We start from the raw sequence: 13,532 nt of genomic DNA, 5'->3' as shown, positions 1-13,532 counted from the left end.
CCGTCCATCCATCATCCATCGATGCCCCGACCGCGGATGCACATGCTCGAACCCTGTCAATTGCTTACATTCACATATACCTTACTTATACCCTCCCTCCCTCCCGGCCCTCCTCTACCCATGCATGCATGTGCTGTTGTTAGCTAGCTGGCTTTCTCTCGACAAAGGGACGAAGAGACGAAGGGAAGAAGGGACGAAGACTAGGTAGGGAGGCTCCGGTAATCGACTCTCTCTCTCTCTCCCCCCGAAGGCCCATGGGCATAAACTGAACTAAACTGAATGGAATGGATTGGGATGATATGGGTGGGACTGAACTGGCCGGAGCAGTGCAATGAATGAATGGCATGCTAAGTGATATGCGAGCGGGCACCGGGGCCACCAAAGTTTGTTCTGACTACTGTGCTACTTCTCCTAGAGATAGATGCCCAGGGGAAACAGGTCGGGGAAAGAGAAACACAGAATACAGGTCACACAAATGTCCATTGCATTTGCTGGGTAATAGTGTGCTACGATCCAACGCAGCCAGGCGATAAGCAGCAACAGCCACACAGCACGATATGCCGTGAATCCCTTTTTTTGCTATTGTTTTTGGATGCCCACCAAATCAATTTCTTTCCTTTGCTCTCCGCTTGAGCGGGTATAGTACGTGAACATGAACATGAGCGGGGAGTTCGGCGCAAGTACAGTTCACTGCAATCGGAGCTCCCTGACACATTATCCTTTTTGGTGCCTCCCTGATCATGGCAATTTTTCGTTTGAGCACTCAAGTATCCCGCACCTTTTCCAAATTGGTTGGCGAAGGAGAAAAGTTTCGAATGGCCGAAGAACGAAGAGGAAAATCGTGGAGTCGTCAAGCGCCGGCGAAGGTCGATTGAAGGTGGAAAGGCTTCGTAGGGGAGAAAGGGGCAAAGCAGGACGCTAGAGGCTGCGGTAGTAGGATTGAGTGATCCTTCGGAAGGGAAGCCAAACTCCGGGCATCAATGTGCATTTCATGGCGTCGATGAATGCTGATCAAAACGAGAATCTGACATTTGAAGTCGCGGAAAAACTGTGGGTGAAACTATGCGGACGACTGTTGAACCTCTGGACCGACAGTCGTCATGGTCGTCCAGTCGGAGAACGGATGCTGGCGTGTTTGTGAATGATGCAATACCAAAGGAAATGAGACCTCGATCCGGTGCTCGACACATAGGCAAGTATTGAGACCCGGTGGAGATCATATGAGAAAAGGCTCCTTTCTTCTCTACCCACCCAATCACCTGGGCATTCCCATGCTGTCTGCTGGTGTCGATACTAGCGCTGGGTGCCACTTTCCATGTGTCTTTATACCTTTGGTCCGGTGTAATGAAATCTGCCCGAGTATATGTTTTCGTCGTGCTTGGAGGAATGCATTGTAACGACCGCAGAGACACCATTTTCAAAAAGCCTTTGAAATGGTGCACCAGGCATGGCGGAAGGACACTCTAGCGGGTACCGTTGATCGATCGCTGTGGGAGATCTTTCGGCATCGCAGCCGGAACGACTTGATCATCTTCATCTTCCATATCCATCTCTTCCGGATGTCTGCATTGCATTAATAACGGCACGCATCCAGCACAAGAAAAGAGACAACAGCTTACCCAAGGAGATTCTTGATGTCCTTCATTTCGTAATGCTTCTTCCTCCTCTCTTCGAATTGGCGGTGTTTTTCCTGTTCCTCTCTGGTGGGCATGCCGACCTCCTCCTTAATCCCATCTGCATCGCTGCCTTCACTGACACTAACATGCTTTTCTTTACTTGACTCCCGTGAAAGATTGTTGGAGCCCCGGACAATTCTGTCTTCCTCTGGTGGTGCCGCAGTTCCCGGAGACAACTCCTCTTCAGGCTCACCGAGCTCCAGACCGGGGATCTCGCTTTCGCGGTGTCTTTTGTTCGTCTTGTGAGCTTTTGCCATCTCCACTTCATCGACGTTGACAAAACGGGGGTCGATAGCCACATCTTCCTCGTCATCGTCTTCCATCATGGCGTCTCCATACTGGTAGGGCGTCTTCGGCTCGGTGATTTTCATCCGTCCGCCGGATTCCTGCTCGGCCAAGTAGAGGTTCGCTTCATCCCACTTCAGGCGCATCTTTTCCGGGTCTTCTTCGTGGTTTGCGGCTAACGCAGCTGAATGACGGCGTGACGCGGAGGCCCTCCTCGCGGCCGAAGACGAGCGGCGGTGGCCGGCATTCTGGAGGGTATTTTGAAGCACAAGTTCTCTCTCTTCTTTCGGATCGAGGGGCACGTGAGGTGGCAGCTGGAACTCGTCTTTGGACGGCGAGCCTGGATGGCCGCTGGAAGAGGAAAAGGATGGATTCTTCAATATTCCTGCATCAATCATTAGTGATGGGCCGTTCGACATCAGGGCAATCACGTTGAAATTCACCTTTGGGTCGGATGTTACCAGAGCCTGGCTGGTGCAAGGGAGGCGGGGAATGGCGGACTTCGACTGGCATGGTGACGAAGGCTTTATGTAGAGTCCAGTGTCGGTAAGATGGGAGTGTAGTCGTTAGGACCCGCGTACTGGGTTGTTGTCACAGGAGTCGGAGGAGGGGGATGGAATAGAACGGAAAGAAGACTGTTTCACCGTCGGGAGTCGATGTTGCGGAGGAGTAAGGCGGATTCTAGTCAGGCGAGTGACCAACCGTGTGAGAAAGGATATGGGCCGAAGGATAGATACAGAGTTGCGTTATTCTGGGATCGGACGATGGGTGATAGTGGTTGTAGTGGAGAAGCAAGACTGGAGATTGAGCCCAGTGGATACGGCCAGGTAGAAGTAGTTGGAGAACGACAGCCCGGCCGGATATCAGACGCGGTGGCTGTGGGAAGGGTGGTGACTTAGGACGACGAGATGATGATGATCATCATCCTCCGAGTTGGTCGGTAAACAAATTGTTTGGATGTTGTTGCCGGTCTGGTGTAAGTCAGTTGAGTGAAAGAGAGCATGTGCAGGGAGGGGGATGGTGGGTGGTGATGGGCAGCAGAGTGGAGGGATGTGGTGGCAGTTACGTAGAATTAAGAGTGGATCAAATGACGATGCCGTTGGTGGGGGTTACAAGGTGCAATTTGCCCCATCTTGGCCGGGAGCTGACTGTCATTACAACCTGGAACCCGGGGGCAGTCCGATGGTCGGGCTCTTGGCACCCGACGTCACAGGCAAGCGGCCCGCCATGCCCTGTGCCCGCTGCAGCCCGCTACCATTCAAACTAACTACTCACTATTTCACCTACTGAATCATCATGCATTCCTCGCTCGTTCTTATTTTCTCTCGTTCCTTCTCCTCACCTGTTCATCCTGTGCTCCCCCGCTCATCACAAGAATCCTCCGTTGATCCATTCCAATGAGAACCACACAAGAGACATTTTCCGACGACGAAGCCTACCTATAGCTGCAGCTAGCTGGGAGAGAGTGAGAGACAGTGAGTGAGGGAGTGAGAAAACTCTGTCGCCCTGGTGGCCGATGCTCTTTCGTTTTGCCAGCCTCTTGCATTGGCTTATCTCGTGTTCTACTGCTTCCGGCCCTCGCGGTCATGGTCGTGGTCACGGTCATGCTTTAGCCGCATGAAACGAAATGAACCCCTCCAGTCAAAGCAACGAACTCACGGTCGGCTACTGTGCTCATGACTTGAGGCCTGCGCATCTCACCTGTTGTGTTTGGGCCTGCTCCTGTCGCTTTCCGTTCTCATTTATGCCGTGTCCCCTTCACTTTATGGAAGACATTGCGTGGCCGCCCTGGGATCCCGTATGTCGGTAGTACTCTGCTACAGGATGAACCGACTTGACGCCCTGTTTCCTGAAAAGCTATGCCTGGAACACCCCTTCTTTTCTCCGTCGCCTTTTCTTCTCTGCTTAGCTGTCCTGCATGTCCTTGCTGCTGTGCAACCCGCCAACACCCCTGCCACGATGCAGGTGCCTGATGCTGCAATCTCTGTGCTTCCCCTGACGCCCTCATGATTCGTCCACGAGGACAATGCGTCCTCCCTGATCGCCTGACTTTTTGGCTGTAGCTTCCAAGCATCATCTTCTACTGGCCAGGTCAAAAAGTAGGTGCAATGGACTTTCAGGGCAACAAGGGTCTGTCGACTCCTGCTAGTCCATCATTTCCCCACTCGGTACGGAGGTACATTCAAATATTACTACGGGCTACTGCAATGCCTGTATCCGGCGACAAAAGGAGAGTTGGAGAACAGGGGAAAGAAAAGGACTGTTTCTACCCAACTGCACAGCTTGTTCGTGCATTTCACCAGTAGCTAGATCACACATGGCAAACACTTTGCCCACCATCTGTCCAGTCATTCAACACAGAGACGTGCAAAGCTTCGAAGACCTCCTCTCTGGAAAACCCCCAATGTTGATCTGGTCCCCTGCCGGACGCTGATTTCGACCGATCCATATCCTCCACGGAATTTAACTCGCCAAATAGCAATCTGCCACCCGTAGCACAAGTACACGTGTATCGCTCGAGTTGCTACACTCACAGAAAAGATCATGCAAGAACGAAATGCCCAAATGGACCAAAAAACTCCCAGAGACCCAATTCGCCTGTTCCCAGAGATTCCCATATCAGTAAAAGACATTCAAGCCGCCCACACCAACAAAGACGAACCGGTAAGCCTTCTGCTTACCGCTAGGTAAAGAAGTCGTGATAATAAAAACAGTGTCATCTCATCGAATTGAACGGCCTGCCTCGCGCTCCTCCAGTTTGGTCTGAGCCACGGTATCTCCGTTTTTGGCAGCCTCCTGCATCCAGTGCAGGGCGAGGCATAGCGCCTGGCTATTGCGACGCCACCCTTCTTCTTCTTCCGCCTCCTCTTTCCACCTCATTTCGCTCTTGAAAATTTCCGACGACAATGCGAGCGGGAGACTAACGATCGGAGGCACATCTGGATGGGTGAGATATAGGCTTGCCAACTCCCGTTGTGCAATGGCGTTGCCCTCTTGAGCGCCGATAAGCCAGTACTCCATTGCTTTGAGCACCGACGGCTCCCGGCGAGAGCCACTGGATACGTTTCTTTTGATGGCGTCTTTGGCAACAATTCGATCTGCGACGTCGACCATGCTACGACATACTTCGTCTTTCCATGCCAACGCTGCCAGTCCCACGTGGAGAAATGCAGGACCCAGCTCCGTATCGTCCAGTGTCTCTGACGACACGAATGCGGCAATGTACTGCAGATCCCGAAAAATCGTCTTCGGCCGGAGGACGAAGAGGAGGTCTTTTAGGAACTCGACCGTGGCGTTCTCTCCAGAAGAGGTCTCAGCCACACCGGGCGTCCGAATCCGACTCTGGCGCTGTTGGCGCTTCATGTTTGATGACAGGACCTTCGGGTCAAGGCTGCGCCTTCGTGCCGGATCTTGAGAATCAATGGCTTGCCCCGCAGAGTCAGCCTTGTGGATGGCTTCTTGGAGACTTCGTTGAAAAGCTTGTGACAAGGTTCGGAAATCGCGAATAGCCTTAAGTTTCAAAATGGGATCTGTGTGATCCCTCACTCGACCGAGAACATCGTCGAATGCTGTCATATATGGGAAGCTCCCTGTATGAGACTCCCCATTGGCATTACTAAGTAGTTTTTCCAGTGATCCCGGGGTAGTGGTTAGGTGGTAGTTGGCCGGCAAGCGCGGCAGCGGCGCTGCGCTCTGACTTCGCCCTTTCTTTTGCCTCGTGCTTTCTGAGCGGGAGGTCTTCGTGGAGCCTCCAGTTTTGGACTGAGAAGGGAGCAGCTGAGCCAGAACGGTACGCTGCTGTAATCGGTCGAGAATTCCCGGGGTTTGCCACGCTGCATTCATCCATGTATCGCTTTCACTTCCACAGCTCCACACTGGGCACCCAAGATCCGAGAGTAACAGCGAGGTCAGGTCTTGTCGCAAGCTCTCCAAAAAGTTGGCCTTTTCGTGACCACGGTCGAGGGGTCGGTTCAATGCGACGTCTTCAAACGTCGATGATGGCCTGGACTGTACAGAAGCTGAGGTGACTGACCTGGAGTTCGATTGAGCGGGTGACCAGATGCTGCTTTCTAGAGTGGTGGAAGTGGTTGCTCGTCCCGGTGAGCTAATGAATGAGGCCATGTCACTACCCAAGCCGTCTTTTCCTAGTCTACTCGAACCGCCATAGATCGATGACCTTGAGCTCAAGAACGTTGCGCGTATTGGGAAAGAAGTGGATGAAAGCGGCTCACTCATCACACTTGGGGGCCTGGTGCTCGGAAATCCTCCATAAACGGCGTGGATGTCAAACAGAGATTTTTCCCTCGCGAAGAGTTCGCTGGACCAAAGGACGGGACTGTCAGCCAAGGTCTCTCCCACCAATTTCCTGGTGACCAGCTTGACCTCCATGCAGAATCGATGGATTCTCTCTTCGCCTCGACAGAAATTTTCCACGTGATTCCGCTCAAGCCACTTTTTGGTCTTCTCAATCTGTGGATCTGATAGCTTCCTGGGCCCGCCGAATTCCACGGGCGCTTTCAGGATCGTCATGGTGTCAATTCTTGGCCGATCAAAGATTGATGAGGTCGACGTCGCAGAAGTGCCCGGTCGGCTTGGCTCCAATAAGACAGTTGGTTCCTGAGCAAGCGCAAATCTTTGTAGGGGCGGCAGGGCCATGTTGTTCAGCGCAACCGTGATATTCCTGGCATTGTCGTAGATGTTTGCGGTCAGCACGTTGCTCTCGTACCACAATTTGATTCGAAGTTTATCAAGCCATCCTGACGCCTTGGTTAGATCTTCTCTTGCAATAGTATAGGATGCTGCGAGTCCTGCCACTTCCTGCTCCACCTCCAGACATTGATTTTCGAGCTCCTGTCGACATCCCATTAGTTTGTTCGTCAATGGTCCAAGCACCTTTGTATCATCGCCCGTCAAGACTGTCAGTGGGTAACAGGTCCGCAAGCATTTGAGCGCATCGTGCCAGTACATGGAGGTGATGCTGTCGGTTTTTATGTGAGACATATTAGCTTGAGCGGCAAACATTTGGGCCAGGCTGAGGTTGTTCGCTCCTTTGACTGGTATCTGATCTGCGAACTGTCGGTTGTGCAGGATCGTCGGTCGGTCTGCCAGGAGAAGCGCGGCGCCTTCCGCTTCATCGAGTTCACCCAGACCTTCTATAATGGCTGATTTCTCCATCGGTAATTCGGTCGGTGCAGTCGATATTTTCCCTGTCTCCGAGACCAAAAGCAACGCCCAGTCTTCTGAGCGCGGGTGCACGTTCTTTGACGAATGGCCAGGCTCGATGACATCCAGGATACGTCTGCACAGCCGTTCAAATTTGGGACTGGACCGAGAATATTGCATATTGAACGTCGTTTGTGAAGAGCTCAAGAACGGGCCGAAAGGACTTGAGGAGTGGAGGATCTGCGGTCTCAGTCTCTCCAGCAGGTGAGCAATGTCTGCAGCGCAAATTGATATGTAAGATGAGCCAGTGGGTTCGACAATGGTTTTCGAGGGAGTTTTCGCCGGATACGGATTGGAGCAGTGGGTGTCCGCGGAGATTCGGCTGACAATACCGTTTACACAGTTTTGAATATCTGGATCGACATGTTGTGCGGTCCTGAAGGAAAGATTAGTATATTTTCCATTTGATACCCTGCGTGGAATTTTACATTGAGCTGAAAGTCTCGGAGGCACGGGCAACTGCGCGATCCCACAGCTTGTGCAGGAGATGCAACCGAGCCCGGCTATTGATGTGGAATTGAAGGAGCATTTTTTCATCCTGGTCTGCTGTTAGCTCAGAAAGTAGGAGGCTCACGACCACAGTACCTCTGGGAAAGAGATGGCAATGCGCAGGAAATCTTGCAAGAACCATCTGAAAAAGAATTGACCCCGAAAAGTGCTCTGGCTCTCCACCGTGGGAAGTTTCCCTATAATCGCCCGACCCAAGCACAGCGCGCCCGTGGGTATACCTCCGTCACAACACAAGATCTGGAAAAGCTCTTTGACCTCTGCATCAAAGAAAGCTTGTGCTTGGGGAGTGTTTGATGGATCGAAGGTCCCGAAATCCGTCCTCGCAGCCGCAGCCGCGCTGTCCAGAGAATTGTATAAGAACGCCCCTCGCTGTAAACTACCCATCAGGAATATTTCCAGGCGGTCCTTGATCTGCCATTCGTACATGTGTGCAAATGCGGACAAGACTTCGCCAATAATCGCGTCGTACGTCGATCCAGATTCCAGCATTAAACTCGCGCAAATTGTCGACCACGTATAAAGTCGTAGTTGGCTTTCGTTGTTGAGAATATCCTGGGTAGAGCCATAAATGTTGTGGACCAGAAACGATAGTGGATTCGACCGTTCAAAAGACGATGCGTAGTCTTCAAGCTCCTTGGAATAGGCCTTACTCCGTATCAACTGTGTATCGTCCTCAAACTCCTTGAAATTAGTTCTAGGCCGCCTGCGCTGCGATTCGCGACCGCGGTTTTGCGATAGTGATACGAGAACCGACTCTGGGAGCTTTTTGAATTTGGGTGAGGTGGAGAGACCCTTGATCTGTTCAGGGCTCATTACCTTGAGCCTCTCGACAAGAAAACGGGGATTGCTGCGCAAGGTTTGTATGAGTTCGAGACAGTCTTCCTGGATGTTAGGTGATAACCTCGCAAAAAAAGAATCCTTCTTTGCCGTTTTGGAGGTCACGGTAGAGGTCGAGTCAAAAGCGTGGATCTCATAGCTCCACTGAGTATGACAAAGGGTGACCAGATCTTGCATGTGTTGATGGACCCTGGTAAAGCCACTTGGATCCAACTGCTGGGAGATTTGAACCAGTCCGTCATGCACCCAGGAGCCCACGCGCTGTAAACGACCCGAGAGAGCGATAGCATTCCGCAGACGGTCTCGTTGGTGGTAGAGCATCCGCTTCCGATACTCATGGTGTCGATGCAGGCGAAGTTGTTTGGCGAAGTCCTCGAAATGCACACGCATGTGGGCGAAAGGGATCTCTCGACTGGGTGAGCCGAATGATGATCTTTCGCCATCTTTCTCGTCTCTTGAAGTAGCTCTCAACATCGATGTGGCACCGTCCAGCTCCTGAGGGCGCCTAGAGCGGAAGCCATGGTTGGAAGTAGCTCCCTGCGAGGACGAGCGGCCGAAGAGCGGAGAACCCGTCGAGGTAGGTTCTGAAGGTTCGGGTCTAGACATAGGTTCGGCATGGTCTTGAGCATTGTTATCGGGCGATTGGGATGGCAAACGAGAAGGAACAGCTGTCGCCGCACAAGGTGAGCAGGTTGGATTGCGGTCGGAATTTAGAGAGACAAGTATGGTGACCGACCTTGATCGTGCTGGGCCCAGCCCGTACCCTGGACTTGGGCTTGACCTTCCACGACACCAGAGACCCCAGGTAGTTCTGTCATACGCTGGCCAATTCCATTACAGCTGAAGGCGCAGGCCGACGGCGGAAAGCGGCGTAGAGGTCAAAGTGAGTGATCGTCTCAAAGCAGGGCGAGGTGAGGCGTGGGAGTGAGTGAGTGAGTGAGTTGCAAGTGGGATTCCGTCCTCGGTCGGGGGGGCGGGCGTGAGTCGAGGATCGACTTGTGGCTCGCAATTGCAGGCGTGTGATGTGTGATGTGATTTGATTCAGCGGTCAGGCTTTCGCCGCACAGAGGATTGTCTGAACTATGGGAGAATTCGTCCTCCTCTTCAGCTTCTGCTTCTTCTTCTTCTTCTTCTTCTTCTTCTTCCTCCTCCACCTCGTCCAAGGTCGGCTCTCTCGTGGTGACTGTTTCGTGGCGTGGTTTGGACGAGCCAATGCAGGGTGCAAAGTAAGTACACGTACCGCAGAATGACCAAGGTCCCAGTTCACTGCAGGGCGAGAATGCGGGGGAGTTTTCGGTCGCTCGCTTGCACCGTACAGTACCCAACTCGCCAATACGGGCACCTGGTGAAAATACCCAGCAGTTCTCAGTCGCCTGCAACGCAAGGTCGGGACGCAGAGATCCACGAAAAGGCCATGAAAAGCCACAAGACACTTTCACTATGGCGCCTCAATCCATCGGGATCAGGAAAAGACTTTTGGCGGTCTTTTTGATCGGCGACAAACAGCTACAACTAGAGGGGACCAGAGGAACAACGCATACAATTTCTCAGAGTACAGCACAACACTGCAACATGAGGGATGACTTGCAGGCCCTGACGACGTTGCCAACGAATGCATATCCAGCTGCATTAGCCCAGACTAACCAGCCTGCTTGACATAAGCTCAGCGCCCTCTTGAGCCACTCGTTGCCCCTCAATATGCTTCTTCTAGAGCTCGAAGATGCGCTCCGGGCCGATGGTACTAGAGGACGTCTCGCAACAAGAGACCATCTAGGCCACGGCTCACCCCCGGATTCCCAACCCTGTGGCGAAAGGCCAACCAGTCGTGGGCAAGAAAATGTGGCGAGAACAAGAGACAGACACGATACCACTTCAGCCTCTGCGCCGTACGTATGGTAAGGTAGGTCATGAAGTGGCTGAAAAGGCGGCCAATGTGCCACCGGTTCATAGACGCGCATGGTCGACGCGACAGTCGTACACCGATACATGTACTTGAGGGATATAGAACTCCGGCTCATTTGCCCAGCAGAAAAAAAAGGTCCGACGGTCCTTCACGACCCGCTGGGTACTTTTCGAGGGAAGCCCTCCAAGTGGCGCCGCCTCCATGCTGCAGAACATGACCCTTTTTCGTTTGTCCTTCCATCGACCTCGCAGAATTGGCCACGTCAAGCCTTGGAAGAACGATGACTGGACCGCAAACGAGCTGCTAAGGTGCTAAACGATCGTGAACCCGAAGATCCTACCGCCATGTGTCTCTTTGCAGGCTCACCGACCGAACCACTTGGATGCAGCCCCCTGCAACGCCCCACGGACCACGGATGATGCGCTGGCACTGCATACTGCCTCTCAATTCCTGTCCTGTTCTACCCACTCACCTTTGAAACTTCGTTTTAGAAACACTGGTGTGTCTGGTCCAGGTACCGATCTCCGACACCGAGTCGCTCGCCACTGTGTGATGGTATTGGTGGTTCAGCTGGGGGGAAAGAACCAAACTTTGGCTTTCTTGGGCTCGTCTCGCCCACCGACAGTTTCAGATACGGTGCTGCTCACGCCTCAGCTGGACTGACACCGACCACTTGCCGGTGTGAAAGTTCCTTCTACAGTGTCAAAGGAGTATATTCGATGAAAATTCTTTGGGGCAACGAAATTTTTAGACTCCACTTTGTGGTGACGGAAGGAATGGTGGGCTTGAGCAGAAGGGGTGTATGGCATAAGACTCTGCTGACACCGTGTCTCAGACGCGCGAATAAAGTACCATATGTTTGACATCCAACGACTGATCTATTCGGAGAGTCTCCAAACAGCACTGGTTGATGTGCCTCGACCTTTCCTGGTAAACACGAGCAGAAAAGGAGGAATGACAGCACGATTGTGCAACAATCCAACTTGGGCCAGTGCTGCCCAAATACCTTCCCAATGTCTGAGAGATCGAGCCGCTGTAACCTTCCACGATCGCGGTTGGCACCCCGTGGTGAGATGGGATTGATATAACAATTGGTAAGGTACCACCTGGTTTGAAAATATGGTCACTGTTCCCATTTTCTTGCCATGTAACAACCAAGTGGCTGCAGTGACATCTCCCGTATCGCAGTGGCGGAAAATGGCAGACATGCCATTGATCTGTTGCTGGACAACCATGAGGACGGGCAAGAAGGTAAGTTCGACCAATCCTTCAGAACGGTCTGCATATCATTGTACCATTTGTTTACGGACGGGCCCGGCAATCTGCCGTATCACGAGACTGCCATTTTTGGTGCAAATGCTGGATGACCGGTATCTGAAGGACTTGCCGGATCTGATAGGGATGGCAGTCCGCTGGGTAACGGAAACTGGTTGGCTTTAATGCTGGTGAATCTGCACAAAAAGCTGCAAATGAGGGTCGATGGGAGTCAATGGACAACCGGACGTGCTGTTCCCAACGATACCATGAACGGCACAAGTGAACGCCAATGATATGAGAACTTGCCCTCTTCGTCTGCCGATTATTACCCACAAATGCAATCCACTTTGTGAGGATGACCTTGATTTTGTGGCCAAGGCGGTTATTGAGGCAACACGACATGGAGCCGGCGCCACTGGTCGATCAGGAACAAGGACAGGCAGCGGAGAATTTATCAGAGCACGGGGAAATGTTGCGTTGCTTCTAGCGAGAAGTTTCTGCATCGCAGATGGAATGACGTTTTTCCCTCGAGGCAACACGGGTCACGTACAGTAGGTCGCGTCCAAGTGGAATTGGTTGTGGGTTTGTTGTGGAGGTCCGAAATGGGCGTATGGAAGCGATCTTGTTGGGTGTAACAACAGTACTTGAAACGGTCTTGACGTCGGAAAGACTTCAGCCTAATCAACAAAAGACCAAGATACCAATAACAGACTCTCAACTGGCACCCAACACGGCTTGACGACAGATCTTACCCCAAGGTGATCTCGATCCTTTCCTTCGTAAGCTGGTAGATCACCAACGAGAAACATGTAATTGACCCTGTTTTTTTTCTTCTCTCTCTCTTTCCAACAAGGAGAGAGAACTCATCTGGAACCTCAACGCCTCGGGAGCGGAGGGTTTGTCATTGCATTGCAGGTCACTGGTCACCCATGGTCCCTCCGTCTCACTCTGCTGGAGCGAGATAGGACCCACGATCGGCTTGGGGGCTGTCATGCGAGGGATGAGGTTGAAATTTTCCATGTTTCTGAACCTATATACGGAGTACAACTGTAGCACCGCCACGAGGTTGTACTTGAGGAAGAAAGGTGACATTGCAAGTGAGGCACTGCGCGCTCGAGAGTTGAATAATAGTAATGACCCAACCATCCAGATCAAGCAATTCGAGCCTAAGTTTGGCTGCGGAGTAGCTGGTAGGCAATGACGTCTGGGCCTCAGATCTTGACACCTGGAAGCCGAAAGGACGCCCCCACCTGGGCAAGTTCCACGCGCGAGGTGACACCGAGTAGTTCTTCAGCTGGTTCCTTGGGGGAGTCGCCCGAAGTCAAATGGTGGTCTGAGCCGTACACCACCAAATCACAGTTCCCAGGCATGGGCGAGGCGCCTAAGAGCCTAGCTGGACCTCCAACATGTCCCTAATGAACAACCCACCTGGGTAATATTTAAGCGAATAATATCCGGGCACTGGGCTGCTTATGGGCGCCGCGAGCACGGCGTGGATGGTGCGTGGGACGGGGGCGTGGGCCCTCTTTAAGGCCACTAGGCTTGGGTGCCGTGCCCTTCCCAGCGAGCCAGCTTCCCAAGGACGACCTGCAGCTCTTTCCCAGGGGAGCCCCTCGCCCGTTCCCTCCCCCTCTCCTCGGAAGAAGGGACCAGCGGACTGCCGACCTGAGGGAAGAAACGATGTTTCGCTTGGTATGATCCGCTGGCTCCTGGCAATCCATGGCCCCCCTGCCATGGGACAAACAAGGCACTGTGACTACTCGTACCTAGCTAGTGACGGGCATCCAAATCCTGGCCACGTCCCAAAGCATCATCGTCGTCGTCAACATCATTCGACTGGG

The 13,532-nt window shown here is 52.7% G+C and overlaps 2 protein-coding genes across 2 annotated transcripts; both read right to left on the bottom strand.

Moving 5' to 3' along the window:
- Positions 1-1,463: 1,463 nt before the first annotated feature.
- Positions 1,464-2,474, bottom strand: AYL99_03847 (hypothetical protein; the record flags this gene model as incomplete). The annotated part of the gene is made up of 3 exons (XM_018835361.1): positions 1,464-1,563; positions 1,620-2,346; positions 2,405-2,474. 3 exons carry the CDS (start codon positions 2,472-2,474, stop codon positions 1,464-1,466), a joined length of 897 nt encoding a protein of 298 aa, XP_018695011.1.
- Positions 2,475-4,682: 2,208 nt separating this feature from the next.
- On the bottom strand, positions 4,683-9,137 carry AYL99_03846 (hypothetical protein; the record flags this gene model as incomplete). The annotated part of the gene is made up of 3 exons (XM_018835360.1): positions 4,683-7,560; positions 7,613-7,722; positions 7,770-9,137. The coding sequence occupies 3 exons, from the start codon at positions 9,135-9,137 to the stop codon at positions 4,683-4,685; spliced, it is 4,356 nt and encodes a 1,451-aa protein (XP_018695010.1).
- Between the last annotated feature and the right edge of the window lie 4,395 nt (positions 9,138-13,532).

The sequence above is a fragment of the Fonsecaea erecta genome (genome assembly GCF_001651985.1).
Source record: "Fonsecaea erecta strain CBS 125763 chromosome Unknown Scaff3, whole genome shotgun sequence".
In the NCBI taxonomy this organism is placed as follows: domain Eukaryota; kingdom Fungi; phylum Ascomycota; class Eurotiomycetes; order Chaetothyriales; family Herpotrichiellaceae; genus Fonsecaea; species Fonsecaea erecta.
This window is presented reverse-complemented; position numbering and strand designations above follow the sequence as displayed.